At 43.9% G+C, this 22,693-nt stretch overlaps 1 protein-coding gene across 1 annotated transcript; it reads left to right on the plus strand.

Annotated features, from left to right (window-relative positions):
• The first annotated feature begins 763 nt into the window (after positions 1-763).
• On the plus strand, positions 764-22,681 carry col4a4 (collagen, type IV, alpha 4). Its single transcript, XM_028465039.1, has 47 exons — positions 764-874; positions 2,747-2,869; positions 3,234-3,276; positions 4,475-4,546; positions 6,137-6,271; positions 6,449-6,493; positions 6,593-6,709; positions 7,100-7,168; positions 7,590-7,625; positions 8,670-8,732; positions 8,855-8,890; positions 9,061-9,102; positions 9,185-9,265; positions 9,894-9,938; positions 10,057-10,119; positions 10,217-10,261; positions 10,335-10,388; positions 10,461-10,521; positions 10,594-10,698; positions 11,351-11,506; positions 11,577-11,666; positions 12,017-12,177; positions 12,251-12,323; positions 12,903-13,009; positions 13,090-13,273; positions 13,391-13,459; positions 13,539-13,646; positions 13,722-13,790; positions 13,974-14,123; positions 14,230-14,391; positions 14,463-14,630; positions 14,694-14,837; positions 14,907-15,014; positions 15,083-15,261; positions 15,388-15,451; positions 15,528-15,602; positions 15,700-15,807; positions 16,029-16,136; positions 19,710-19,781; positions 19,856-19,984; positions 20,056-20,163; positions 20,231-20,386; positions 20,527-20,775; positions 20,991-21,107; positions 21,173-21,361; positions 21,439-21,722; positions 21,805-22,681. The coding sequence occupies exons 2-47, from the start codon at positions 2,829-2,831 to the stop codon at positions 22,039-22,041; spliced, it is 4,977 nt and encodes a 1,658-aa protein (XP_028320840.1). The 5' UTR covers positions 764-874; positions 2,747-2,828; the 3' UTR covers positions 22,042-22,681.
• Positions 22,682-22,693: the final 12 nt, after the last annotated feature.

Below are 22,693 nucleotides of genomic sequence, written 5' to 3' on the forward strand. Positions count from 1 at the left end.
TTAAGGGAAATATTTGGTAATCATTTTAAGAAAATTTAAGAATTTTGTAGGAATTTTGAGTTTTTTCAACAGTTTAACTTTAAAAATGACTGAAACATGTGTTAAAAGCACCAGGAAAACTGTGAGCACCTGCAAATATTATTGAGTTACATTTACACACTGATTCATGTTTTCTATGTCATCTTTACTTTCTGCAGCGGCCCAAATTGGATGCTCCAAAGGGCCGGAATTGGCCCGTGGGCCATGAGTTTGTCACATGTGATTTAGAGGGACTGAATCAATTGGTCATATAAACAATGATTCATGTTTCCGTCCTTTGGGCCACAGTGGATGCTCTAAAGGGCTGGATTTGGTCCCCGGACCCTGAGTTTGACACGTGCTTTACAGACAGAACAGACCTTTATTGATCCCAGAGGGCCATTGGTTCTAATCCAGCCTGGTCCATCACTGTGGGAGGTTAATCATTAAATAACTGATCGTGTTGGACAGCACTTTAAACAAAAGCATCTGATAAATTAAATTGTAGAATTGTAGAAATACAATTGTTGAGTAAGAAACAAAATAAATAAAATATCTTAAATATGAAAACTAGACAAACTATTATTTTATTTCCACTTAAATCAGAGTAAATTACATTTTTTCCCAAATTTTGAATCTCAACTATTATAAATACTTGAGCTGTTATTGCGGTAAGGCGCACGCGCACTGAGCACCAAAGGCTGTTCGGTGCTTTTATTTTGACAGACAGGCGGAAGATGTGGGAGTGCGCGCTCCCGTTGCGTTGACAGCGGGTGTGTGTGTGTGCGCACCGCGCGCGGCCGCAGCTTCACCGACGGCTCGATACCGGTACCGAGGAGCGCGTGGAACCGAACAGGTAGGAGAGATCACCTATGCGCACGCGCGAGTGTGTGCGTGTGTAAACTTTATTATAGAGTTAATATTGTGTAACTGGAATGAATTTGAAACTTTTCTGAGCTCCGGCATTAGTTTATAATAATAATAATAATAATAATTATAATAATAATGATGATGATGATGGTTAAAGAAAGTGAAGATCATTGTCATTACATCATTTATATGTATATACAGTATATACGTTATGTATAAAAAAATATAACTTTAAATATGATTACTTATTGTTTAATGAATAGGTGGAATGTATGCAGAGCCGTTATCATGGGTCACGTGTTTGTGACGTATGGAGTAAAGGATTATATTTATTTATTTATTTATTTATTTATTTATTTATTTATTTATCAACAATGTTTATTGTGTTTAAACGGGAAGTTTTTCATTAAAAATCATCCAGTGTGTGTGTGTGTGTGTGTGTGTGTGTGTGTTTACCTGCTGAGTGACGTCATCTGTTTCACATTAAACAGCCTTTGGATGAACACAAACAGCTGCTCCACAACTGTAAAACATAGTGACACAATATGAATGTTTTAAAACATCCCAACACAGAGATACACAATGTAACACAGTGTAACACTGTGTAACACAAAGATGTAACACAATGGTGTAACACAATGGTGTAACAAAGTGTAACACAATAATAATAATAATAATAATAATAATAATAATACATTTTATTTGAAAAATGAGAGCCTTTCAGGTCCCCCAAGGTCACTTTACAGTGCATAATAAAACCAAAAGTAAAAGTTAAGCTAAAAACACAGAGACAGGGCAGGATGGTCAGGTGGGAAATGCTGTTGTGAATAAGTGGGTTTTGAGGTCGTCTTTCAATTGTGAGAATGAATCCATGTTCCTGAGACCCAGAGGTGTAACACAATGGTGTGACACAATGTAACACTGTGTAACACAATGATGTAACAGTGTAACACAATGGTGTTGCACAACTGTGTAACACAACAGTGTAACACAATGGTGTAACACAACTGTGTAGCACAACTGTGTAACACAATGGTGTAACACAATCATGTAACAGTGTAACACAATGATGTAACACAGTGTAACACAATGGTGTAACACAATGGTATAGCATATTGGTGTAACACAATGGCTTAACACAATGGTGTAACACAATGGTGTAACACAATGGTGTAACATAATGGTGTAACACCATTGTGTAACACAATGGTGTAACACAATGGTGTAACGTAATGGTGTAACACAATGGTGTAACACAATGGTGTAACACAATTGTGTAACACAATGGTGTAACACAATGGTGTAACACAATGGTGTAACATAATGGTGTAACACAATGGTGTAACATAATGGTGTAACACAATGGTGTAACACAATGTAATACTGTGTAACACAATATAACACAATATTGGCGGGACATGATACATTGTGTTACACAGTGTAACATAATGATGTAACATAGTGTAACACAATGTAACAAAGTGTGACACAATGTAACACGTCCCACCAAACACACGCAGAGACACACCCACAGAGACAGGAACTAAACCTGTTCCCCTAAGAACATAATTTAATCTGAGCTAAATGTGTCCAATCAGTGGCTAGTTCTGAGGGGCGGGACATGAAATTAAAAGACCCAATGAGAAGTGATGTTGAACCAGTTCCAGTAAAACATTTAAATACATTTACTTTAATCTCCTTCATTGGATTTTATTTTCAGATGCAAGGAATTAAATCCTAATTGTACAAATTTAAACTTCTTAATTATAATTTTTTTATTTAAATAATGATTGATTTAAAAACAGAAAGAAGATTTTTGAATTATTTAATGTCAATTGTTTTAACGCGTCGGTTAAAGGTGGCGAGGATCTGATGGGAGGCGGAGTCTGACAAACGCTATCGTGACGTCGTTACCTCGGTGTAGGCGGAGCTTCAGGAGGATGAAGATTGGCTCTGCGCTCTTCCGCCACACCTCACTCTGGTTTGTGAAATCAAATCAAACTTCATACGTACAGATATAATTTTAGACACACACACACACACACGCACACACACACACACACACACACACACACACACACACACATACGTAGTGTGTTATTCACATTTTTAAATCAAAGTTAAAGGCACTTTTTTTCTCTACTGCATATGATTGAGAGAGAGACTTTTTGTCATGTTGTTGATGTAATGATGATTTTAATTGATTTTACTGATTTTACTGATGATTTTAAATGTTCTTATTGATTTTAAACAATTGAATGTTTTATCATGTAAAGCACATTGAGTTGCCTTGTGTATGAAATGCGCTATATAAATAAATTTGCCTTGCCTTGTGTTTCCTACAGGTGTTTACTGATGGCACTCTCAGCACCCCTTGGAATTCTCGGGGTGAGTTTCACAGATTGATTATAACCAAAAGATGACTTGTTTATAAAATAATGATGATGATGATGATGATGAAGAGTAGGGTCAGGGTACTCAACGTTAAAGGAAAGTGTTTGTGTTACATCTGATAAAAACTCTCCATCTATTCCATCTTGTTTACATTCCTCTACACAACACGAGACACAACATGAACACAAAGAGTCTGTTCCATGAAGATGGATTTATTCTTATCGCGATAACTTCAGGATTTATTCAGTGTGTCCTGTATCACTATGGTAACTGATGCTGAACGGCTAACCTGGTTAGCATTACTATGCAGGCCGTATCTTTCATCAGCTGCTAACGTTGGCTGCTCTGTACGGTTTCTCTGTGATTGTGATTGGTCTGACGCTGCTAACTCCGCCCCTTGTCACAGGAGCGCACACGTAGCCAGGCTGAAACCACCTGGGTTAGAGGTCGTGTTTATATCCTGCTTCATAGTACAGAGAATGTTTGGCTAGATGAAGCTAACCCACACATATCAGCTGATCCAGCTTCAGAGGACAGGACCAATGAGACACAACACCCAACAGATCTGCTCTCTGATTGGCTGCTTGTTACTATTGTTACTCTGATTGTTGTTGTTGTTTATAAACATTACACCAGATTAAAATTAAAGCAAAGAAGTTTGACTAAGATACACAACAACAGACACACAGACTAAAGGTGCGTTCACACCCAACGCGACTTCTAAATCAATGTAAATGAGACAACATCAAACAACGCGACTCACGCAATTCCAGCGACTTTGTCCTGAGTCGCTCAACGATGAATATTTTGAACTTTTCAAGCAACTTCTAGTGACACCGTGTCTCATCCAATCAGTGATGAGTTTCACGCTACGTGGTCACTGTGTGTAGAGCTGAGGCTGCACAGGGAGGGCTGTACACTTCCTCGACTTACTGGGACCAAATGAAAGTGGAATAATCCTTGCATAAACCTTAAAGTATATTGTGAGTGAACTCATTCTTTAGTAACTCTGTAAATTGATCATTTAAACTGTAAGTACTAGTGGAGCTGTCTATAAGTGCTGTAAATGTACAACTGTAGAAGAAGTGATCAGCCCTCACAGTGCTGCACTCACATACTATTCATACTATTTACAATATTCACTTGTCGTCACTGGAGTAATGAAGTGATGCTGAGTTTTTTGGTTTTTCAGGCCAATCAGGAGGAGCCGTGTGGAGGGAGGGACTGTTCAAGGTGTCAGTGTTTACCTGCTAAAGGAGCAAGAGTGAGCACACGCACACACACACACACACACACACACACACACACACACACACACACACACACACACACACACGTGTGTGTATCATATTTAGGTGTAACATTGCATATCTGGATGTGTGTATTATTGTGTATTTGTGTGTGTGTGTGTGTATGTACACATGATTATCTATCACTAATGAAGACGATGAACGTGTCCATGGTCCTCCTTCTTTAAGCTCCTCCTTTTTTAAGCTCCTCTTTTTTTGGGTGTCACCTCTGGAACAACATCAGTATCGCTGTCTCCTATGGGATCATTGATGGAGGATCTGACCTCCTCACTGTGAGGCTTGTAGACATCAGGAAAAATCTGGGACCAGTGAGAGCAGGAGATCAGTCAGGACTACCAGGATCTCTTTGGTTCTGGATCTCCTCTGAGGACTGCTGCTCTGTGAGGAGGAGGAAATGCTCCTCTCTGGTCTTCTCTGCAGGAAGTGGAGTCATGAGCAGCAGGAAGTGGATGAGGGTGGTGGCAACTGGACAGGAAGTACCAAGGACAATCCAAGAACTCAACCCAAAGACCAGGACTAGGAAGCAGGTGGTCCAGTAGGAGCACTGAGCAGTACCATCAAGACGTGGAGCAGATGGAGAAGAAGAATCAGGGCTTTCGCCTTTATTTATTGTCATATATGTTTTTACACATATTAGACATTTGTTCTATGCATTTAACCCATCCCTGAGGAGCAGTAGGCAGCCCCAGTGCCCAGGGAGCAGTTGGGGTTAAGGGACTTGCTCAACATCCCACAGTGTTGGGGGTGACACTTGAACCGGCGACCCTCCAATTACAAACCTGTTGTCCTTAACCACTAGGCCACCACTCCCAAGGTAGAAGTGGAGGCACACCAGATCAAGTTCCTGGTCCTGGACAGAAAGCAGGATCACTGGAGGTGTTCCTCGGTACCAGGACCATCAGCTTTGGTAAAGAACCAGTGGGAACAGGAGGAACCAGGAGGACTACTGGGATCAGGTCCAGGAACACACAACTTCCTCCTGCTGGAGGTGGAGGCTTCGGAGAGACTGGACAGAAGATCCAAGTATGAGGAGCAGCTGTAAGACTACCAGGTCCAGGACCAGGAAGTATTTGTATATGTGTGTGTGTGTGTGTGTGTGTGTGTGTGTGTGTGTGTGTGTGTGTGTGTGTGTGTGTGTGTGTGTGTGTGTGTGTGTGTGTGCGTGTGTAATTGTGTGTGTGATGTTCTCTGACAGTTCCGATCTTTTGTTTTTCGTCTCTTTTCTCTGAAACCGTTCGTCTGTGAGAGTCAGTGAGACAGAAGCTTTCCCACAATCCTCACACACACACACACACACACACGCACACACACACGCACGCACGCACGCACGCGCACACACACACACACACACACACACACACACACACACACACACACACACACACACACACACACACACACACACACACACACACACACACACACACACACACACACTATTTCAGCTCTTGATTTCTGTTTTAATGTTCGAACAATAAATAAATAAATATCTTAAACTTTTTCTGGGACTGACATCAATCCTGGTTTTATTTTTGGCTCTGCAGGGTTCTCCAGGTTCTCCTGGGGGGCAGGGTCCAGCGGGCCCGCCAGGCTTCCCTGGCTCTCAGGGGCCTCCTGGAGAGAAAGGTCTGAGAGGATACGAGGGGTCAACGGGGGCTCCTGGGCTGAAGGGGGAACCGGTGAGTTGACTAATGGATCTTGATTGGTTTGTTTTAGAGGTGCACAAAAATCTGAACGCATGATTGGGCATTTAAGGTGACCTGATAACATAGCCCCACCCCTTAACCTTTGACCCCACTCAGTCAGCGCCGCTACATGCTAAGCTAACCCTCACATGTTTCTGTCTCTGTCTTCAGGGAATCATCGGCGTTTCCGGGTTTCCAGGTTTAGTGGGTGTGTCGGTAAGAAGCCCCCCCCACAGACACACACACTGGCCGGCTCTTCTGATTGGTAGGTAGTGATGTCAGTACCTCACCTTATGTTACCCTTTCAACTGTCAGGGACTCCCGGGACACCCTGGAGGTCCAGGTGCTCCAGGAGAGGACGGATGTAACGGAACCAGAGGAGAGCGAGGAGAGGGCGGACTACCAGGAGAGCAAGGACCCGACGGAGAACCGGTCAGAACCGCAATAAAAAAAAGCATTAAAGCATTAAAAGAGAAAGATGAACGTTTTTAGAGCTTCAGCTTTTAAGTTTAAAACATCCTCACATGGTCAAAAAATACAAAGTTAGAAGCTCAAATTAAATCCAGTTCAGAGTTAACGTGACGACGCAAAAAACAAAAACCCATGAAAACAGAAAACAAACAATGACAAAAAAACAAATAAAACTAAAAAGTGTAGGATTCACGATTAAATCAGGAAACTGTATTTTAATGTTTAATGTTTTGTCACTTTTGGGAACAATTTTGAAGATTTCGTTGCATGTTTATTATTATTTGAAGCAGCAGTACTGCAGTTGTTGTTGTTTTTGTTGTTGTTGTTGTTGATCTCAGTTGAACTCTGCAGGGCTCATTGGGAATGAAGGGACTTCCTGGAGCACCAGCATTTTTCTTTATTCAGTTTCCTGGAGTTCCCGTGAGTTATTATTATTGTCATTTATTACCTTAAACAGTACACATGGAGTTAACTTGTACAACGAAACTAGATTCTGTCATACGGATCACTGTACGTTAGCTTCACTTAACGCTAACACAGTGCATGTATACACCTATGAATGAAGGTCTGCACTCACCGCTGTGCACCTCACTTCATCCTCACAATCCACCATTTCTCCAAGAGAACTGATTGGTCAGGAGGCGGGGCTTAACTTGCTCTGGACCAGGTTAGCCGTTTAGCATCAGTAACTAATTTAAACCAGTCGTAGCACAAAACACATGGAGTTAATTCTGAAGTTAGCGTGATATGAGGAAATTCAGCTTTGTAGAATAAGGCTACAGTAAACAAACTGTAAACAAACTGTAATCAAAGAGTAAACATGCACCTCTGTATCCAACAGGGAGACGTGGGACAGCGAGGACTACCTGGACTGCAGGCAAGTAAACAAACATCTGGATTAAATTAAATATAATAATGGATCAATAACAACAGGATCAATATTTATATGTACAGTATATATATTATATATATCAACAAAAACAGGTTAGCTTAGGTTTGGTTTGGTTTGGATAAGTTTAAACTAAGCCAGTCTAACTCAAGTTAGTCTGGCAATTTAATAGTGGAAATAGGTTGGGTTAGGTTAGTTTGATTTGAATTAGGTTAATTTAAATTAGGGAATTAAATTATAATAAACACATTTGAGTTTAGTTAGTTGGGTTAGGTTAAATTATCATTGGTTAAGTTAAGTATACTTGAGTCAAGTTTGGTTTAGTTGTGTTAAGGTAAGAGTTAGGTTAAGTTAAATTAGTCTGATATAATATAGTGTCAGACCTGGTTCTGTGAAATAACCATGGAACTAAACATAACAACCCTGGAACAACCTGTCACTGCGAAATGTTCATGGACATAATTTTTTCATTTAAATGTTCACCTATTTGCACTACTCATCAATGCACTACTGCACTATTATCTTATTATTATTATTATTGTATTTTTATTTTATTTCATTATTATTATTATTATTATTATTATTATTATTATTATTATTATTATTATTATTATTATTATTATCTTGTTATTTTTATTTAGTTTGCACATATTAGTCTAACTACTCTTATATTTATGTTTATACTTCTTTTTTCATTTATTTTTCTTTATTTTATTTATTTTTCTTTATTCTAGTTGATTGTTATTATTTAATGTTACACTACCTGAGAGAGCACAGGTCACCAAAAGAAATTCCTCGTGTGTATTCATTCACCCCTGGCCAATAAAGTTGATTCTGATTCTGATTCTGATATAAGTTCGACTAGGTTGTGTTAAAATGGGTTAAGATAAGTAGGTTTAGTTTAGGTTCTGTAAAGTCGGGTTAATTAATTCACTTTATCCTTCCTATATGTTGTTTCCTTCTTGTTGTTGTTTACAAGCTCCAGTTTGTGTGTTTATTGTTCTGTGTTCTTTATGTTGTTTTGGGTTTCAGGGTGAACAAGGAGTCCTGGGGCCAAGAGGAGCTTCAGGTCCGGCTGGTCTGGACGGGTTGAATGTGAGTTTTAGAACATCATTAAACCTGAACCTCAGCGACTTCCTAAGGATTTATTTACAGCAAATTACAACGTCATGGAAGGTTCTTCAAAGGTTCCTCACTGATGTTGTTTGTGTTTCCAGGGTCTTCCTGGAGTTCCTGGTCCCAGAGGTTCTCCTGTAAGTTCAAAGATGATTCATCTGAAGGTCAGAGGATCACCCCCCATCATCATCATCAACTCTGTGTGTGTGTGTGTGTGTGTGTGTGTGTGTGTGTGTGTGTGTGTGTGTGTGTGTGTGTGTGTGTGTGTGTGTGTGTGTGTGTGTTCGTGTGTGTGTGTGTGTTTCAGGGACAGAAAGGAAGATCATTATCCGGGCAGAAAGGAGACGAGGTACGTGCATACGCACACACAATGTGTGTGACAGTGTGGTCTCCATAGTAACGGTTCAGTGCCGTACTGTGTGTGTCCACAGGGGGAGCAGGGTCTGCAGGGACCTCCAGGACCATTTGAGTACGTCGACCCTCCAGAGGACCTTTACCTGAAGGGGGAGCAGGTGGGTCTCAGAGCGCAGCAGTACTCCGCTGTATTAGAGCTCCACCTCTGAACCTTCTGTTGGTTCTACAAGGTTCTCTTTGGAGCACAAGATTCTCACTCTCACTTTCAAGAGCAGGATTATTTTCACCTGGCTCTGTTGCTGAGGTCCAGTGGTTTTTATAAAAAATCCACTTTTGCAGTCTTTTTGAACACAAATGAGGTAACTTGAGTGTCTACACGGCACACAAAATGTGAAATAAATCCATCCAATTGTTTGTTTGTGGTCGGTGTAAGTCTTACAACACAGAGAAAATTGCTCATTTCAAGTTTTACACATTTGTGACATCACAAATGAATTCGCGAAAGAAAATACCCTCTAGCGTCTATAGACACACCCTCTAGCGTCTATAGAAAATACCCTCTCGCGTCTATAGACACGCCCACTCATGAATATGCATAAGTAGGCCACAAAACGGCCCCATTTTAGAATTGCTCAGAAAGTGTAAAACTCTGGAAAAAAGGCGAGTTTGGGAAAATAAACCTAAAATATTATATTTTTGGGGTTCTTAGAACAAATGAAGATGGGTGAAAAATTGCGTAATATGTCCTCTTTCATTTTCTAATGTTGGTTCTGTTGGATTCTTCAGGGAGTCCCAGGAGTGAAGGGAGCCTGTGGAGTTCAGGGACTGCCCGTAAGTTCAAACCTCAGGTTCTCCTGATGTGTGTGAACACATGAATGTGAGCGTGTTCAGAACATCAGGAACCTTGATTTGTGTTCTAAACGACCAACATCAGTTTTTGGTGTTTCAGGGTCTGGATGCTTTCCCTGGGATCAAAGGAGAGAAGGGCATCGTAGGTTTGCCTGGACATCGGGTAGGTTCCTCATTGGTTCCTCATTGGTTCCTAAACATCTCCTTCATCAGCACACAGTAGATCTCAGTCAGCTCAGTTTGTTTTGTTTGAATTCCAGGGTTCCTCAGGTAAACCTGGTCCAACCGGAGGAAAAGGTTCAAGCGTGAGTGTGAACTTCCAACCTTCCTCTGAGTTCTCCCAGTGTTTACTGATGTTCTAACATTCTGTTCCTTCAGGGGATGCAAGGAAGCCCCGGATTACCAGGTCTGATTGGACAAGAAGGTCCAAAGGTCAGTGATTGATGATGATTGATGATGATGATGATGATGATGATTGATGATGATGATGATGATGTCCTGTAGGGCTTTGTGGGAGATCCTGGTTCTAAAGGCTTTCCTCAGCAAGCTGACATCAGACACACAGGTGACACTCACTGACCAAGGGGCTCATAGCGTCTTCACCTGCTGGTTGTGACATCATCACTTCCTCCTTCAGGTGAAGACGGAGAACCTGGAGAATCGGGACCCACAGGACCAATCGGAGAACAAGGTGTAATGGGAACACCAGGAACGTCAGGAGCTCTAGGAAGGTCTACGCCAGGTCAGTGAGCCGATGAGAAAACAGCAGCAGATTTAAGGTGGAACTAGACCAAGTTAGACAATTTAAGGTTGTATTTATATACAGTACTAAGAAATATTTTATAATATATTTTTGGTGTCATATTTAGGGTAGCAAGAAACAGTCATTGTCAGTCTTAAAGTGGAACAATTGTGTCTTAAGTAGATATGAGGTGGTATAATAAATAATGTCTTTATATGTTAAATGTGGTAGCATTGTGGTTAAACTTAAGGTGGTATTTGTACATTTGTCTTGATTAAATATTATTGAAGGTGACAGATTTAAGGTGGTATCAAAGATTAATTCGTAGCTTTAAGGAGGTATTAATGTTTTTTAAATGTCCTTTCAGTGAATGACATATTTAAGGTGGTATGAATTGGTAGTTTCAAGGTAGTATAAAAGTGTTTCTTTTTTTTTAATATATAAGGTGGAATGGAATTGTTCAAGTTAGATTGAAGGTGATGTGGAAAGATTTAAGGTGGTATTAGGTTATTGTTGTCATGATTAGGAATACATTAATGAGCACAGAAAGGAAGTCACATTTAAGGCGGTATGAGAGAGTTGTTGCATCAAAAAATCAGGGATCATTTAAAGCGGTATTTTAAGGTGGTATGCCTGTTCTTTGTTACTTCAGGACCACCGGGTCTCGTGGGTGAGAGAGGGATCCCGGGACCCAAAGGGGAAAGAGGAGATCCTGGTGAGAGGTTTAAAAACGGTCCATTTCCTGGAGAACCTGGAAAACCTGGACAGCCTGGACCACAAGGACCGAAAGGAGAGCCAGGTGTCCCAGGTACCAACCTTAATGTGGAGTTAACATGAATCCAGTTTCATGGTTCTGACCTTTGAAACTTTTCTAACAGGTCGATACTGTCTGCCTGGAGTACAGGGAGAGAATGGAGAGCCTGGTTCACAGGGACCGCCAGGAGTACAGGGCTTCCCGGGGTTCAAAGGTTAGGTAACAACACTTTAGAGGGTTTAGAGGGTATTTAAGTTGGTATGAAAATATCTTTGTGAGAGTTAAGGTGGTATTCATTATTTTACTGAATGGTTACATCGAAGATGAAAGATTTAAGGTAGTGGAAAAATGTCATTGTTTGATTTAACGTGGAATTTAAGGGATTTAATTTGTTACTATATTTAAAGTTTTTAACTAAAGGTAGTATGTCACAGTACATTAGTGGTATTAAAGGGCCATTGTTGTGACCGAAAGTTTGAGGTATTGAATGAAGGTGGTATGAAAGGTTTATTGTCAGAGTTGAGGTGGTATGTATTCTAACTCCACCCATCTCTGCTGTCTCAGGAGATCATGGCGAATGCTCTTGTGGTCCGCTCCGTCTCCTCAGTGGCCCCCCGGGACTTCAGGGGAATGCTGGGCCGCCTGGGTTCAGAGGATCCCCAGGACCCCAAGGCATGAGAGGAGAGCTAGGTTCACCTGGGGAGCGAGGACTGAGGGGCCCCGAGGTCAGTCAGAAAGTCAGAAATTGAACCCAGAAGTCTCAGCTGACTCTTTGTTTGTTTGTTTGTTTGTTTGTAGGGTCTGGTTGGATTTCAGGGCGTCTCTGGGTTCAAAGGGCAAAAAGGAGATTTCACGGTGGTGGAGGTCAAAGGTCAGTCCCTTTGGTCACATGACTTTTAATCTGGACTTTTCTGGCTTCAACAGATTAGGCTCCGCTCACGTTAATGGTTTGCTGTGGGGCTACTTTTCTTGTTAACAGGAGAGGGTGGAGTTATTGTGCGCATGTGGATCTTGTTGGTTTTTTTCTTTCTTATTATGAATTTTATATTTTGATAAGCACATTGAGATTACTTTGTTGTAAATTGTGCTATACAAATAAAGTTGAATTGAATTGAATTAATGAATGGGGTGGAGTTACTATGCTCATTAACATGTTTATTGCACGTCAGAATATTAACTTTAAAACTAAGATAAAGATCAGAGATTAAAAAAAGTCAGACTTTAATGAACATGAAGTTACAGACAAACAAGCTGCTTTAGTTTGTAGTCTTTATTACATGAGCTGGTTGTGCTGCCTCCTATGGTTCTGAAATGTTACTTAACTATGCAGTAGCTCGTCAAGCTTCAGGCTCCGCCCCTCACTGATAGTCCTGATCTTTGGCTCCTGCTCCTGGATGCCCACGACTCTCTGAGAGGGTTTCGGTTCATTTGAACAGTGCGTGCTGTGCAGGTTTGAAGGGAAGCAGAGGTCCGCAAGGTGCTCCAGGTAGACCTGGGTTCCCAGGGAGAAGTGGACTAGATGGACCCTCGGGAGTCCCTGGAAACCCCGGTCCTGCGGTAGGAGAACACAGTCTTGGAAGTAGAACTACTAACATTGGGCTCCACTGACGGCCTATTGGGGGCACTGCTGTGTTCAGGGAGAGAGTTTGTCTGGGGAACAAGGAGAAGTCGGCCCTCCTGGAGCGATGGGACCTAAAGGACTAACAGGACCCGCAGGTGATCCTGGACCAGGAGTGGTGGGAGTCATTGGAGAACGAGGGCCTCCTGGAGATCCAGGTCTAATTGGGTTTCCAGGTTTTCCAGGACAGAAAGGAGCCAAAGGTGAAACATCTCTCCATGTTATTGATCCTGACCTCTGACCTCTTACCCATGACACTGACCCTGTGCAAAAATCAACCAACACTGAAACATTTCAGCAGTTTCACTTTTCACCACCAGGTGACACTCTGCCCTGCGTGTCCCAAAACCATGGAGCTCTGGGACAAAAGGGAGATCCTGGAACAATAGGTAACCTCTCACCTAATCTTATCCAAGTAAATCTCGTCTCTCACCGGTTCCACTTCATCTTACCTGTCTGCCCTCTCAGGTTTCTCAGGTCTTCCTGGTCCTCCTGGTTTTCGTGGTCGCACAGGTCCAGATGGACCGAAAGGAGACAAAGGCCAGGATGGACTTCCTGGTGTTCCTGGAAGACAAGGTATTCATAAACCTGTTCCTGTCCTTCACCTGTCTTTTATATTAGCACTAATCCCCCCACCCCACCCCTCTCCAGGATCCCAAGGTTCAGTAGGAGAGACTGGAGAAGAAGGACCAGACGGCCTTAGTTACAGTGGAGAGCCAGGTAGTCTACCATTCTGTAAACCTCTGCCTCCACCTTTCTTCATTATTTTGGTTTGGTTGTTGTTCTGGTCCATGTTGGAGGGGTCTTTGCAGGCCTCTGGGATGTTCAGATACAGGAAAGACTCAGGATTGGATCTTAATCTTCAGCAGCTTTACTGAATGACCGCTTCTGTGTTTGTCAAAGGCTCTCCAGGGTCCCCAGGTCCTTCTGGACTCAAGGGTCCAGCTGGGGACTCAAGAGTTGGGCCATCTGGACCCATCGGCTTTCCAGGACTGCCAGGTGCACAAGGACCAAAAGGAGTGCCTGGTTCCCCTGGCATCGATGGACGACCAGGTGATACTCAAACAAACAATTGAGGTTGATCATGAACGCCTCCATCAGTTCATAAGTTTTGGAACCAAATACCCAATCCCAACTTACATGACTCTCTCATCTCCAGGAATCCAAGGAGTCCCTGGGGTTTCTGGAGCCAAAGGCCACAAAGGAGATGATGGAGACCCAGGAATCAACGGACTTCCAGGGGCAGCACTCCACCAATGTGATGTGGGACTACCTGGTTTGAGGGGTCTCCCAGGTCCCAAGGGAGACATCGGACCTCCAGGTAACAGTTGTCCCTAAAGGTTTTGACGTGACTCTCAAAGTCCTCGTCCGACCCTGCCCTGTTTCCCTCAGGTTTTCTAGGACAGAAAGGTGACCCTGGGCCAGGGGGTCCTCCAGGTTTTGGAGTCCAAGGTGAGACTGGTAAACCAGGTTCTTCAGGTTATCCTGGGTACCCTGGGCCTCAGGGCCCTCCAGGTCCAGTCGGAGACTCAGGTGTGGCGGGACCAAATGGACAGAAAGGTAAGTAGTGTCCTCGGACCAAAGTTTTTAGTTTGAACTCAGTTAAACAGAATGTTGTTTTAGGGCTTATGGGGATCAAGGGCCAGGAAGGACTACCAGGGACCAAAGGACCAACAGGGGCACCCGGAGCACTGGGAAAGACTGGAGAAAGAGGAACAGATGGGTTGGATGGAGCCCAAGGATGTGTAGGGCCAAAGGGGCAGAAAGGTAGGACTCAGTAAAATTACTGTGGAGTCAGCCCCCCTCGGGTGCCTGATCCTCTCCGTGTTCCTGCAGGCTGTAAAGGAGCTCCAGGACCGCCAGGAACAATCAACTTAATCCCTATCAAAGGACAGGGGGGACAACTGGGACCGACTGGCCTCATTGGGTTTCCTGGTCCACGAGGTCAGAGCAGGATCCTCTGTTTCTCTGTGAGATGTGACTGGTCCACATTAAACCATGCTTCTTTGCAGGCACTAAAGGTGTGCAAGGTGCTACAGGCAAGCCTGGTCTACCAGGATTCAGTGGACCCTCAGGAATCCCTGGACCTCCAGGACCTCCTGGCTCTTACGGTCGACCAGGACCTCCTGGACTACTTGGACTAGGGGGGCGTCCAGGACTCATTGGCTTCCCGGGAATAACTGGAAATCTGGTATGAGACAGAGGACAGTACAGTGTGTAATTAGATGTCCTCAGATGCTCAGACAAATAAAATGAGGACTAATTTCTAATCCTAGTCTCACAGTCAGTGACACAGATCTGGTCTCTCTCCTTATAGGGGGACAAAGGACTCCCAGGTTATCCTGGACTGCCTGGAAACCCGGGATGTTCGGGCCCTAAAGGTACAAGGTTTCCTCTTCACCCTGACATGTCCAACCCTCCGTCCGTCAGCAGAATACATAAGTCTTTGTGTTTCAGGCGCTAAAGGGGACTCTACAGGTTGTCCTGGCCCACCAGGAAACAGAGGCCTTTCTGGAAACTTTGGACCTTCAGGTGATGATTCGGTTCTGGTTGGGAAGTAAAGAATGTCTAAATATTAAAGATTTCAGACATGAATCTGGTTCTAATCTAATTATTTTCTGTCTTTCAGGACCTTCTGGACTTCGAGGAGATCCTGGAGTTCCTGGTTATCTTGGCGTTCCAGGACATAAAGGTTGCAAAGGGGACCCGGGCATCTCCGGAGAACCAGGCGATACAGGTACAGAAACATTCCTCCAGCACCAATAACTTACCCTGGAACCATCTACTGTTCCTCCACAACAAATACGGCTGTGAAGGTTCTTTCAGGGTGATTTTCCGTCAATGACCCTCTCTCACAGTTCCTGGGAGAAAGCTATACTGACTGATTGAAAGCGTCTCATGCCGAGAGCAGGCGTAGACCTTTAAAGAGTATAACCCGATCCTGCTTGTGTCCCCCAGGTGTGATTGGTCCTCCAGGACCCAGAGGACAGCCTGGCCTTCCTGGACTCCCTGGTAAAGCCGGTGCTGATGGACCTCCAGGATCTCAAGGCTCAACCGGGCTCCAAGGTTTGTCCAGCACCCTGTGTTCAAAGACCAAATATCATCAGATATGTCCAAACAGTTTGATTCGTCTTCATCATCACCCAATGACCAGATGCCAGACCTTGGAACCGTCACATTTCAGCAACAGTTTCATGAAAACAGAAGTTGCTGTAGCATCCCATCTACCTCTTCACTGTCCAACACGTCTAACGTTGTCTTTAACTTGCGTTTTATCCCCAATCTGAAGAAAAACAGTAAACCAAGTGCTACATCGCTGCCCCCTGTTGGAAAGGAAGGTGCTAGATTAGAGTTTAGTTCGGGCCCAAAAAATCCAGCCCGACCCGACCTGGGCCCGTGGACATAAAGCCCGACCTGACCCATGAACTTAAATTGTAGGCCCGAGCCCGAGGCAAACCTGACGTAAATTATTATTTTATTGAAAGTATTGCAGCCAGTAGATTAATAGCGCGGTGCCTCGCACAGCGAGATGGGAGGGGGGGGCAGGGGATGCGCACACTCATTGCAGCCTAAAAGGTGTTGTAATGACGTGACTCGAGCCGTTATTACAGTTTTACAGGCTTTAATGGAGGTCGTTGTAACGCCCACCCTTTCCCCAGCATCCCAGCCAATCAACACTCAGAACACATGTAAACAAAGACACATATTGCAAGAATCTAAACTCTAGGCTAAATTAATTAAAACCTTTTAAAATTGCGTGAAAGCTTCCGCAGGATTGAAAAAAGTTTTCCCCTTATTCGCTCAATATGCGTCTGAAGCTAATATAAAAGCGCCGCCAACCAGACTCCCTTTCTTTTAACTAGCAACTATAGATGACATCAATAAAATCGATGCTCTTTACTTTCTGTGGAAGCTGGAGTGCCGTCAAAATGGTTGACGCCGGCGTGCCTGATTCACCAGGTTAACCAGCGACACATCCAACTCTTTCTTCAGGAGCTGCAACAAATTCCTCCTGGTCTGGTAAAGGTAAAAAAAAAAAACTGGCTGTGTTTTAGAGCTCCGTGTGGTCACACACCGCCACCATTATTTTCTCCTCCATGCTGAAATGGGTGAAAGAACGGTGTCCGTGTTGACGTCCTGAGGTCATTGTCAAAAAACGACTGATTGTCTGTCTCAACTGCGTGTAACCTGAAACATTTGCTAGAGGTCAATATTTTCAACTCAGGCGAATGACGAATGTCATGGAAAATCGGGAACGTTTAGTTCAGTTCAGTTTATTAGCCATTTGCAGTATGAAAACCACATTGGAAAAAAATGAACAAGGAGCTCAAAGTGCAGTCAACATTTAAAAAGACAATTCACAATAAAAAAACAAACAACCACAAATCAATCAATCAGTCAATGCCACTAAAAATACTATAATGTCAAATACTGTACAATAAAGAGTCACATAAAACCACATAAAATACTAGTGGGTCAATTCTGTACAATAAAAAGTCCATACAAAATGAAAATGCCTCGTTTAGTCATCACAGCTTGTGGGAAAAAAACTTCTCAAATGGTGAGCATGTAGAACATTTGATAGAGCGATACCTTTTCCCTGAAGGAAGCATTTCAAAGATAGACTTGGCAGGGTGGCCTGAGGCATCATTCACTATTTTTATAGCTCAATTTAAGAGTCTGGCTTTATGTGTGGCCTCCAGGAGCCAATGGTCCTGCTGGCTGAGCCAACCACTTTGTTTAAAGCATTTTTTTTCTTTCAGAGTGAGATTATGAAACCACACAGTAATACAAGTGGTTAAAGCACTCTCAATTACGCAATAGTAGAAGTTTAAAAAAATCTTAGCATTTTGGGTGAAGTCTTTCTTAGCAATATTACTGATATTAGAGCTCTAATTCAATGACAAAAGTCAATAACAAGTTAAAAAATTAAAAATCCATTTACAAATAGCATCATCAAGTCCAAAGTATTTGAGTTTATGAATAAGCTTTGTTGGGACCATTGAGTTAAAAGCTGAACTGTAGTCTATGAATAGCATTCCAGCGTATGATTTCTTATTATCAAGATGTTTGTAGACAAAGCAAAGGAAATGGCGTCCTCAACACTTCTGATTTTCCTGTATGCAATATGGAGTGGGTCCACAGACACAGGGATATGTTCTCTGATATAATCCAGCACCAATCGCTCAAAGGTTTTTATCAAGACAGATATGAGGGCCACTGGCCTATAGTTACAGGTGTCTTCATGGGGACTGGAATTATAATTGATCTTTTGAAGCTAAGTGGAACAATGCACTTCTTGAGTGACATGCTGAAAAGATCTGTCAGAACAGGGGCAAGTAGCTCAGAGCACAGTTTAAGGACACGGGGTCCGGTCCAGGAGCTTTCCTAGCTTTAGTTCTGGAGAGGACCCTCTGGAAATCAGGATGGTGAAGCCACACTGCTCATTACAAGCAGGAAAAGCAACAGGTTCAACATTTACAGTTTCAAAGCGACAATAAAACTCATTAAGTTAATTTGGCAGAGATGGGGCAAAATTTATAATGGATCCTCTTTTAGGTTTCCAAGTCGTGATGGAGTTTAACCCCTGCCACATACGTCGAGGGTCTCCCTCCATAAAATGTCCCCCTATCTTGGCTCCATAGGCTCGGCTCATTTAGCTGCTTTAATGGACCATTCCAGTGAATATCTGGACAGTTTATAAGCTGCAGCGTTACCAGATTTATTTCCTCAGCCCGCTGTTGAATTTTCTTATTCACGTTCGCATTATACCACGGCTTTTAACTAGCATGCCGTTTTATAACTTTCTTTGGGACACAGCAGTCAATCAATCAATCAACCAATCAATCAATCTTTTATTTGTATAGCGCCAAATCATAACCAATGGTATCTCAAGACACTTTACAGTAGAGCAGTCTTAAGGACGTACTCTTCATCTTATGGATACACACATGCATATATACATATATACACATACATATGTATCCCACACCCAACATGAATTCATCATGGCGGCAAGGAAAACCTTCTGTTAAGCAGCAGGAACCTTGTGTGGATCCCATTCCTATTCCTATCAATACAAAATTCTATGTACCCAGTGACTGTATCACAATACTCATCCAAATTTTCAGAATGGAACACAGACCAATCTGTTGTCTGTTGTCAAGACATCCTTGTAATTTAACTTTGCCCTCCGTGTTCATGCCGCGGTTAACGCTCTTGTCGCGTGAATCAAACTGCACCGACCGACAGGAGAAGAATTTGCCTCTTACAGCGTCTATCCCATTGACTTTGTATGTAATCTGGTTGCGCAAACATTCTGTGCCGCGTCCGGTGTGAACGCAGCATAACACTAACACAAACTTTGGAGACGTCTCCAAAAAAGTCCAAACCTGTGTCCTCCTACACCAAGGCTATGATGCGTGTCCGTAATCCAGGAGGATTTTAGTGAAGCATGGATTGACCACTGACTACTTCATAAAAATGGTTCTGATATAAGTAGCAGTACCAATACAAGAACCAAGACCTTTACCAGTACAAGTAGCTGTACCTGTACTTGTAGCAGCTGAGAGCTCAGTGGTTTTATTCTATTCCTCCTTCTACAATGTGTGTAGTTGTATTCGCCCTGTGTTACTGCAGGACCTCCTGGGCCTCTTGGACTTCATGGACTGGACGGACTGAAGGGAGTGAAAGGAGATGTGGGAACTCGAGGTGAACCACATGAACGGTGACTTACCTTGAACCGACTCAGGATAGGGATTAAGATCCAGTGTTTGTCTGCTCAGGCTTGGCTCTGCCGGGTCCTCCGGGCTGTAAAGGTCTACCAGGTGATAAAGGTCCTCCTGGTCCTTCAGGACCCCATGGTTTATCCCAGCCTGGACCCAAAGGACCCCCCGGTGTTTCAGGATCCAAAGGTTTGTGAGAACAGCGGTGATGTGAAATACTTTAGTGTCTGGATGGTCATTCAGTGTCTCTGCTGCTTCAGGCCCACCGGGTTACCCTGGACCTGCAGGGGATCCCGGACCAGAATGTGAAAACCCAATTCCCGGGCCTCCTGGAGATCCTGGTAATACCGGCCTGGAAGGAGAGCCAGGTGAGTGTGTGGCAGGATCTCACACCTCCAACACTGGACATGCTCTGAAGTGGAGTCTCTGTTTCAGGATGTGCTGGAGTGACCGGAGAGCCAGGTCTAAACCCTCCTATTTGTGGAGACATCGGAGACAACGGGGACCAAGGCTGTCCGGGACCAAAGGGGATGATTGGTCCAGAAGGGCTCAGAGGACTGAGAGGCTACCCTGGAAACCCTGGAGAGACAGGTCAGGTCCTTAACCATTATGCCACCACCGACCAAGATAATCCAGATAAATTAAAAATTAACCAAAAATTTGGGGAACTCAACAGTTGGTCCTGGATCTCTCCAGTCCTGTGAGTAACATGTCACTGTGGGTGGTTCCAGGTCTTCATGGTAAACCTGGTCTGATGGGGCTTCCTGGTGATCGAGGTCCTCCAGGTCAGCCTGGACCGGACGGACTCCAAGGACCCAAAGGACGTACCGGACTGACCGGTCCTAAAGGGGAGATGGGGCGCGTCTCTCCGTGTCCTGCGTATGCTCCCCTTCCTCTGGGACTACAGGGGTCAGCGGGCTGCAAAGGGATCAATGGAGAACCTGGTACTCCAGGAGAACCTGGTATGACCGGACCTCGAGGTGAGAAGTGTGGTTTTCTAAATGAATATATCCAGAGATGTGATGCAATGCAGTTACAAACACTTTCCTACTGTAAGTACTGTAGGTCCCTCAGGGGTCATTTCACAATTTAGCCACTAGATGGCACCGCCCACACACGGACATCAGAGCGGCCCCTTAGTTTTAAACCAAACCACTAAAGGGAACATCCTGTTGGTTTCACTTCTGTGTTTCAGGTCAGAAAGGCAACCCCGGACCGCCCGGAGCCATCGGCCTAACGGGACCCTCAGGTCCAGATGGAGAGCAAGGAGAACCGGGATTACCAGGACAGAGAGGAGACACCGGGATGAAAGGTGGGTTCCTGCGCGCTGAAGTCCAAAACGAGCGACGATTGTAAAGCTGAGGCTTTTGTGTCCAGGCGACCGCGGTCCCGTCGGTGACGTTGGACCTCCAGGACCGACTCAGTGCAGGAACCCTGGTTTCTTGCTGGTGATGCACAGCCAGTCCTCGAGGATCCCGTCCTGCCCGAGCAACATGAGACTTCTGTGGGAGGGGTTCAGTCTGCTGTACCTGGAGGGTCAGGAGAAAGCTCATACTCAGGACCTCGGTGAGTACCGCCTCCCGGAGTCCGACTGTGTGGACCTTAAAGGGTTCTGCTGACAGGTTGGTTCTGCTCCATTCCAGGTCAGGCCGGTTCCTGCCTGCGGGTCTTCTCCACAATGCCGTTCTCTTCCTGTAACTCCAAAAGCTGCTCGTACGCCGGACGCAACGACAAGTCCTATTGGCTCTCCACGGATGCACCGGTTCCCACGGTGCCGGTTCTTGGTCCCACAATAATAGAACACATCAGCCGGTGCGTTGTGTGTGAGGCCAGGTCGAGCGCCATCGCTCTGCACAGCCAAGGCTCCGGACACCCGGCATGCCCACCCCGCTGGAAGAGTCTGTGGACCGGGTTCTCCTTCCTCATGGTGAGAACCAGAGTTCACCCACTAACCTTTTTATGATGATGTCACTTTATAGGTAGCCAATGTTTCTTTGTGACCAACCCAGCACACCGGCACCGGGGACGAGGGCGGTGGCCAATCACTGACGTCGTCAGGGAGCTGCCTGCTGCGTTTCCGCGCTCAGCCCTTCATGGAGTGTCAGGGTGCGCGCGGCAGCTGCCACTACTTCTCCAACATCTACAGCTTCTGGCTGACAGCGGGCGGGGCCCACGGCGCCGCCACGCTAAAGCTAGACCAGGGGGCAGACAATGTGGGCCGCTGCAGCGTGTGCATGAGGGAGTGACAGACCCCGGTCCTCGGACTCAACACCCGCTGTGATTGGCTGTTTGTCGACAAAAATATCTCAGATTCAAAAACTTTCTTATTAAGGATCGACTTCCTTCATCTAAATCTTGACTTAAATAATCCAGACTTTAACTTAAAAAAAAACAAAAAAAACTGAATTATCAAATCCTGACTTTGATCACAAATCCTGACTCGTTTCGATCATTCTGGCTTTAATTTTGTCTGTTTTTTTGTTTTGTTTTTTAACTTTAAATCCCAATCTGTTTTAATCCTGACTTTAATCTCAGAGGTCTGTATTTGTAGAAATATTTTGTTAAGCTGTGAAAATATTTCCAAAGTGATTTTTTTCTTAAAACAAATGTTTTTATTAAACCTTGTTTATAATGTTTTTGTAAAATAAAAAATAAATAAATACTTCCAGTTCGTTTAAAGAATTTAAACCAGAACTCTGACTTTGAGGAGGTTTCTGGTCTTGGTTCTAGTCCTGGTTCTGGATTCCCACTGATGTGTAAATAGTCAATATTTCTCTGTAAAGGTATTTATTTAGTTGGTTTTTAGTTTTTGTGAATTAACATTGCTGCTTTTTTTGGAAAGCCCCGCCTACAAACCCATCAAAATAAAAGTCAGACCAGCTGTGGGTGGAGTCAGCG

Source organism: Gouania willdenowi, chromosome 13, assembly GCF_900634775.1.
Source record: "Gouania willdenowi chromosome 13, fGouWil2.1, whole genome shotgun sequence".
Classification (NCBI taxonomy): domain Eukaryota; kingdom Metazoa; phylum Chordata; class Actinopteri; order Blenniiformes; family Gobiesocidae; genus Gouania; species Gouania willdenowi.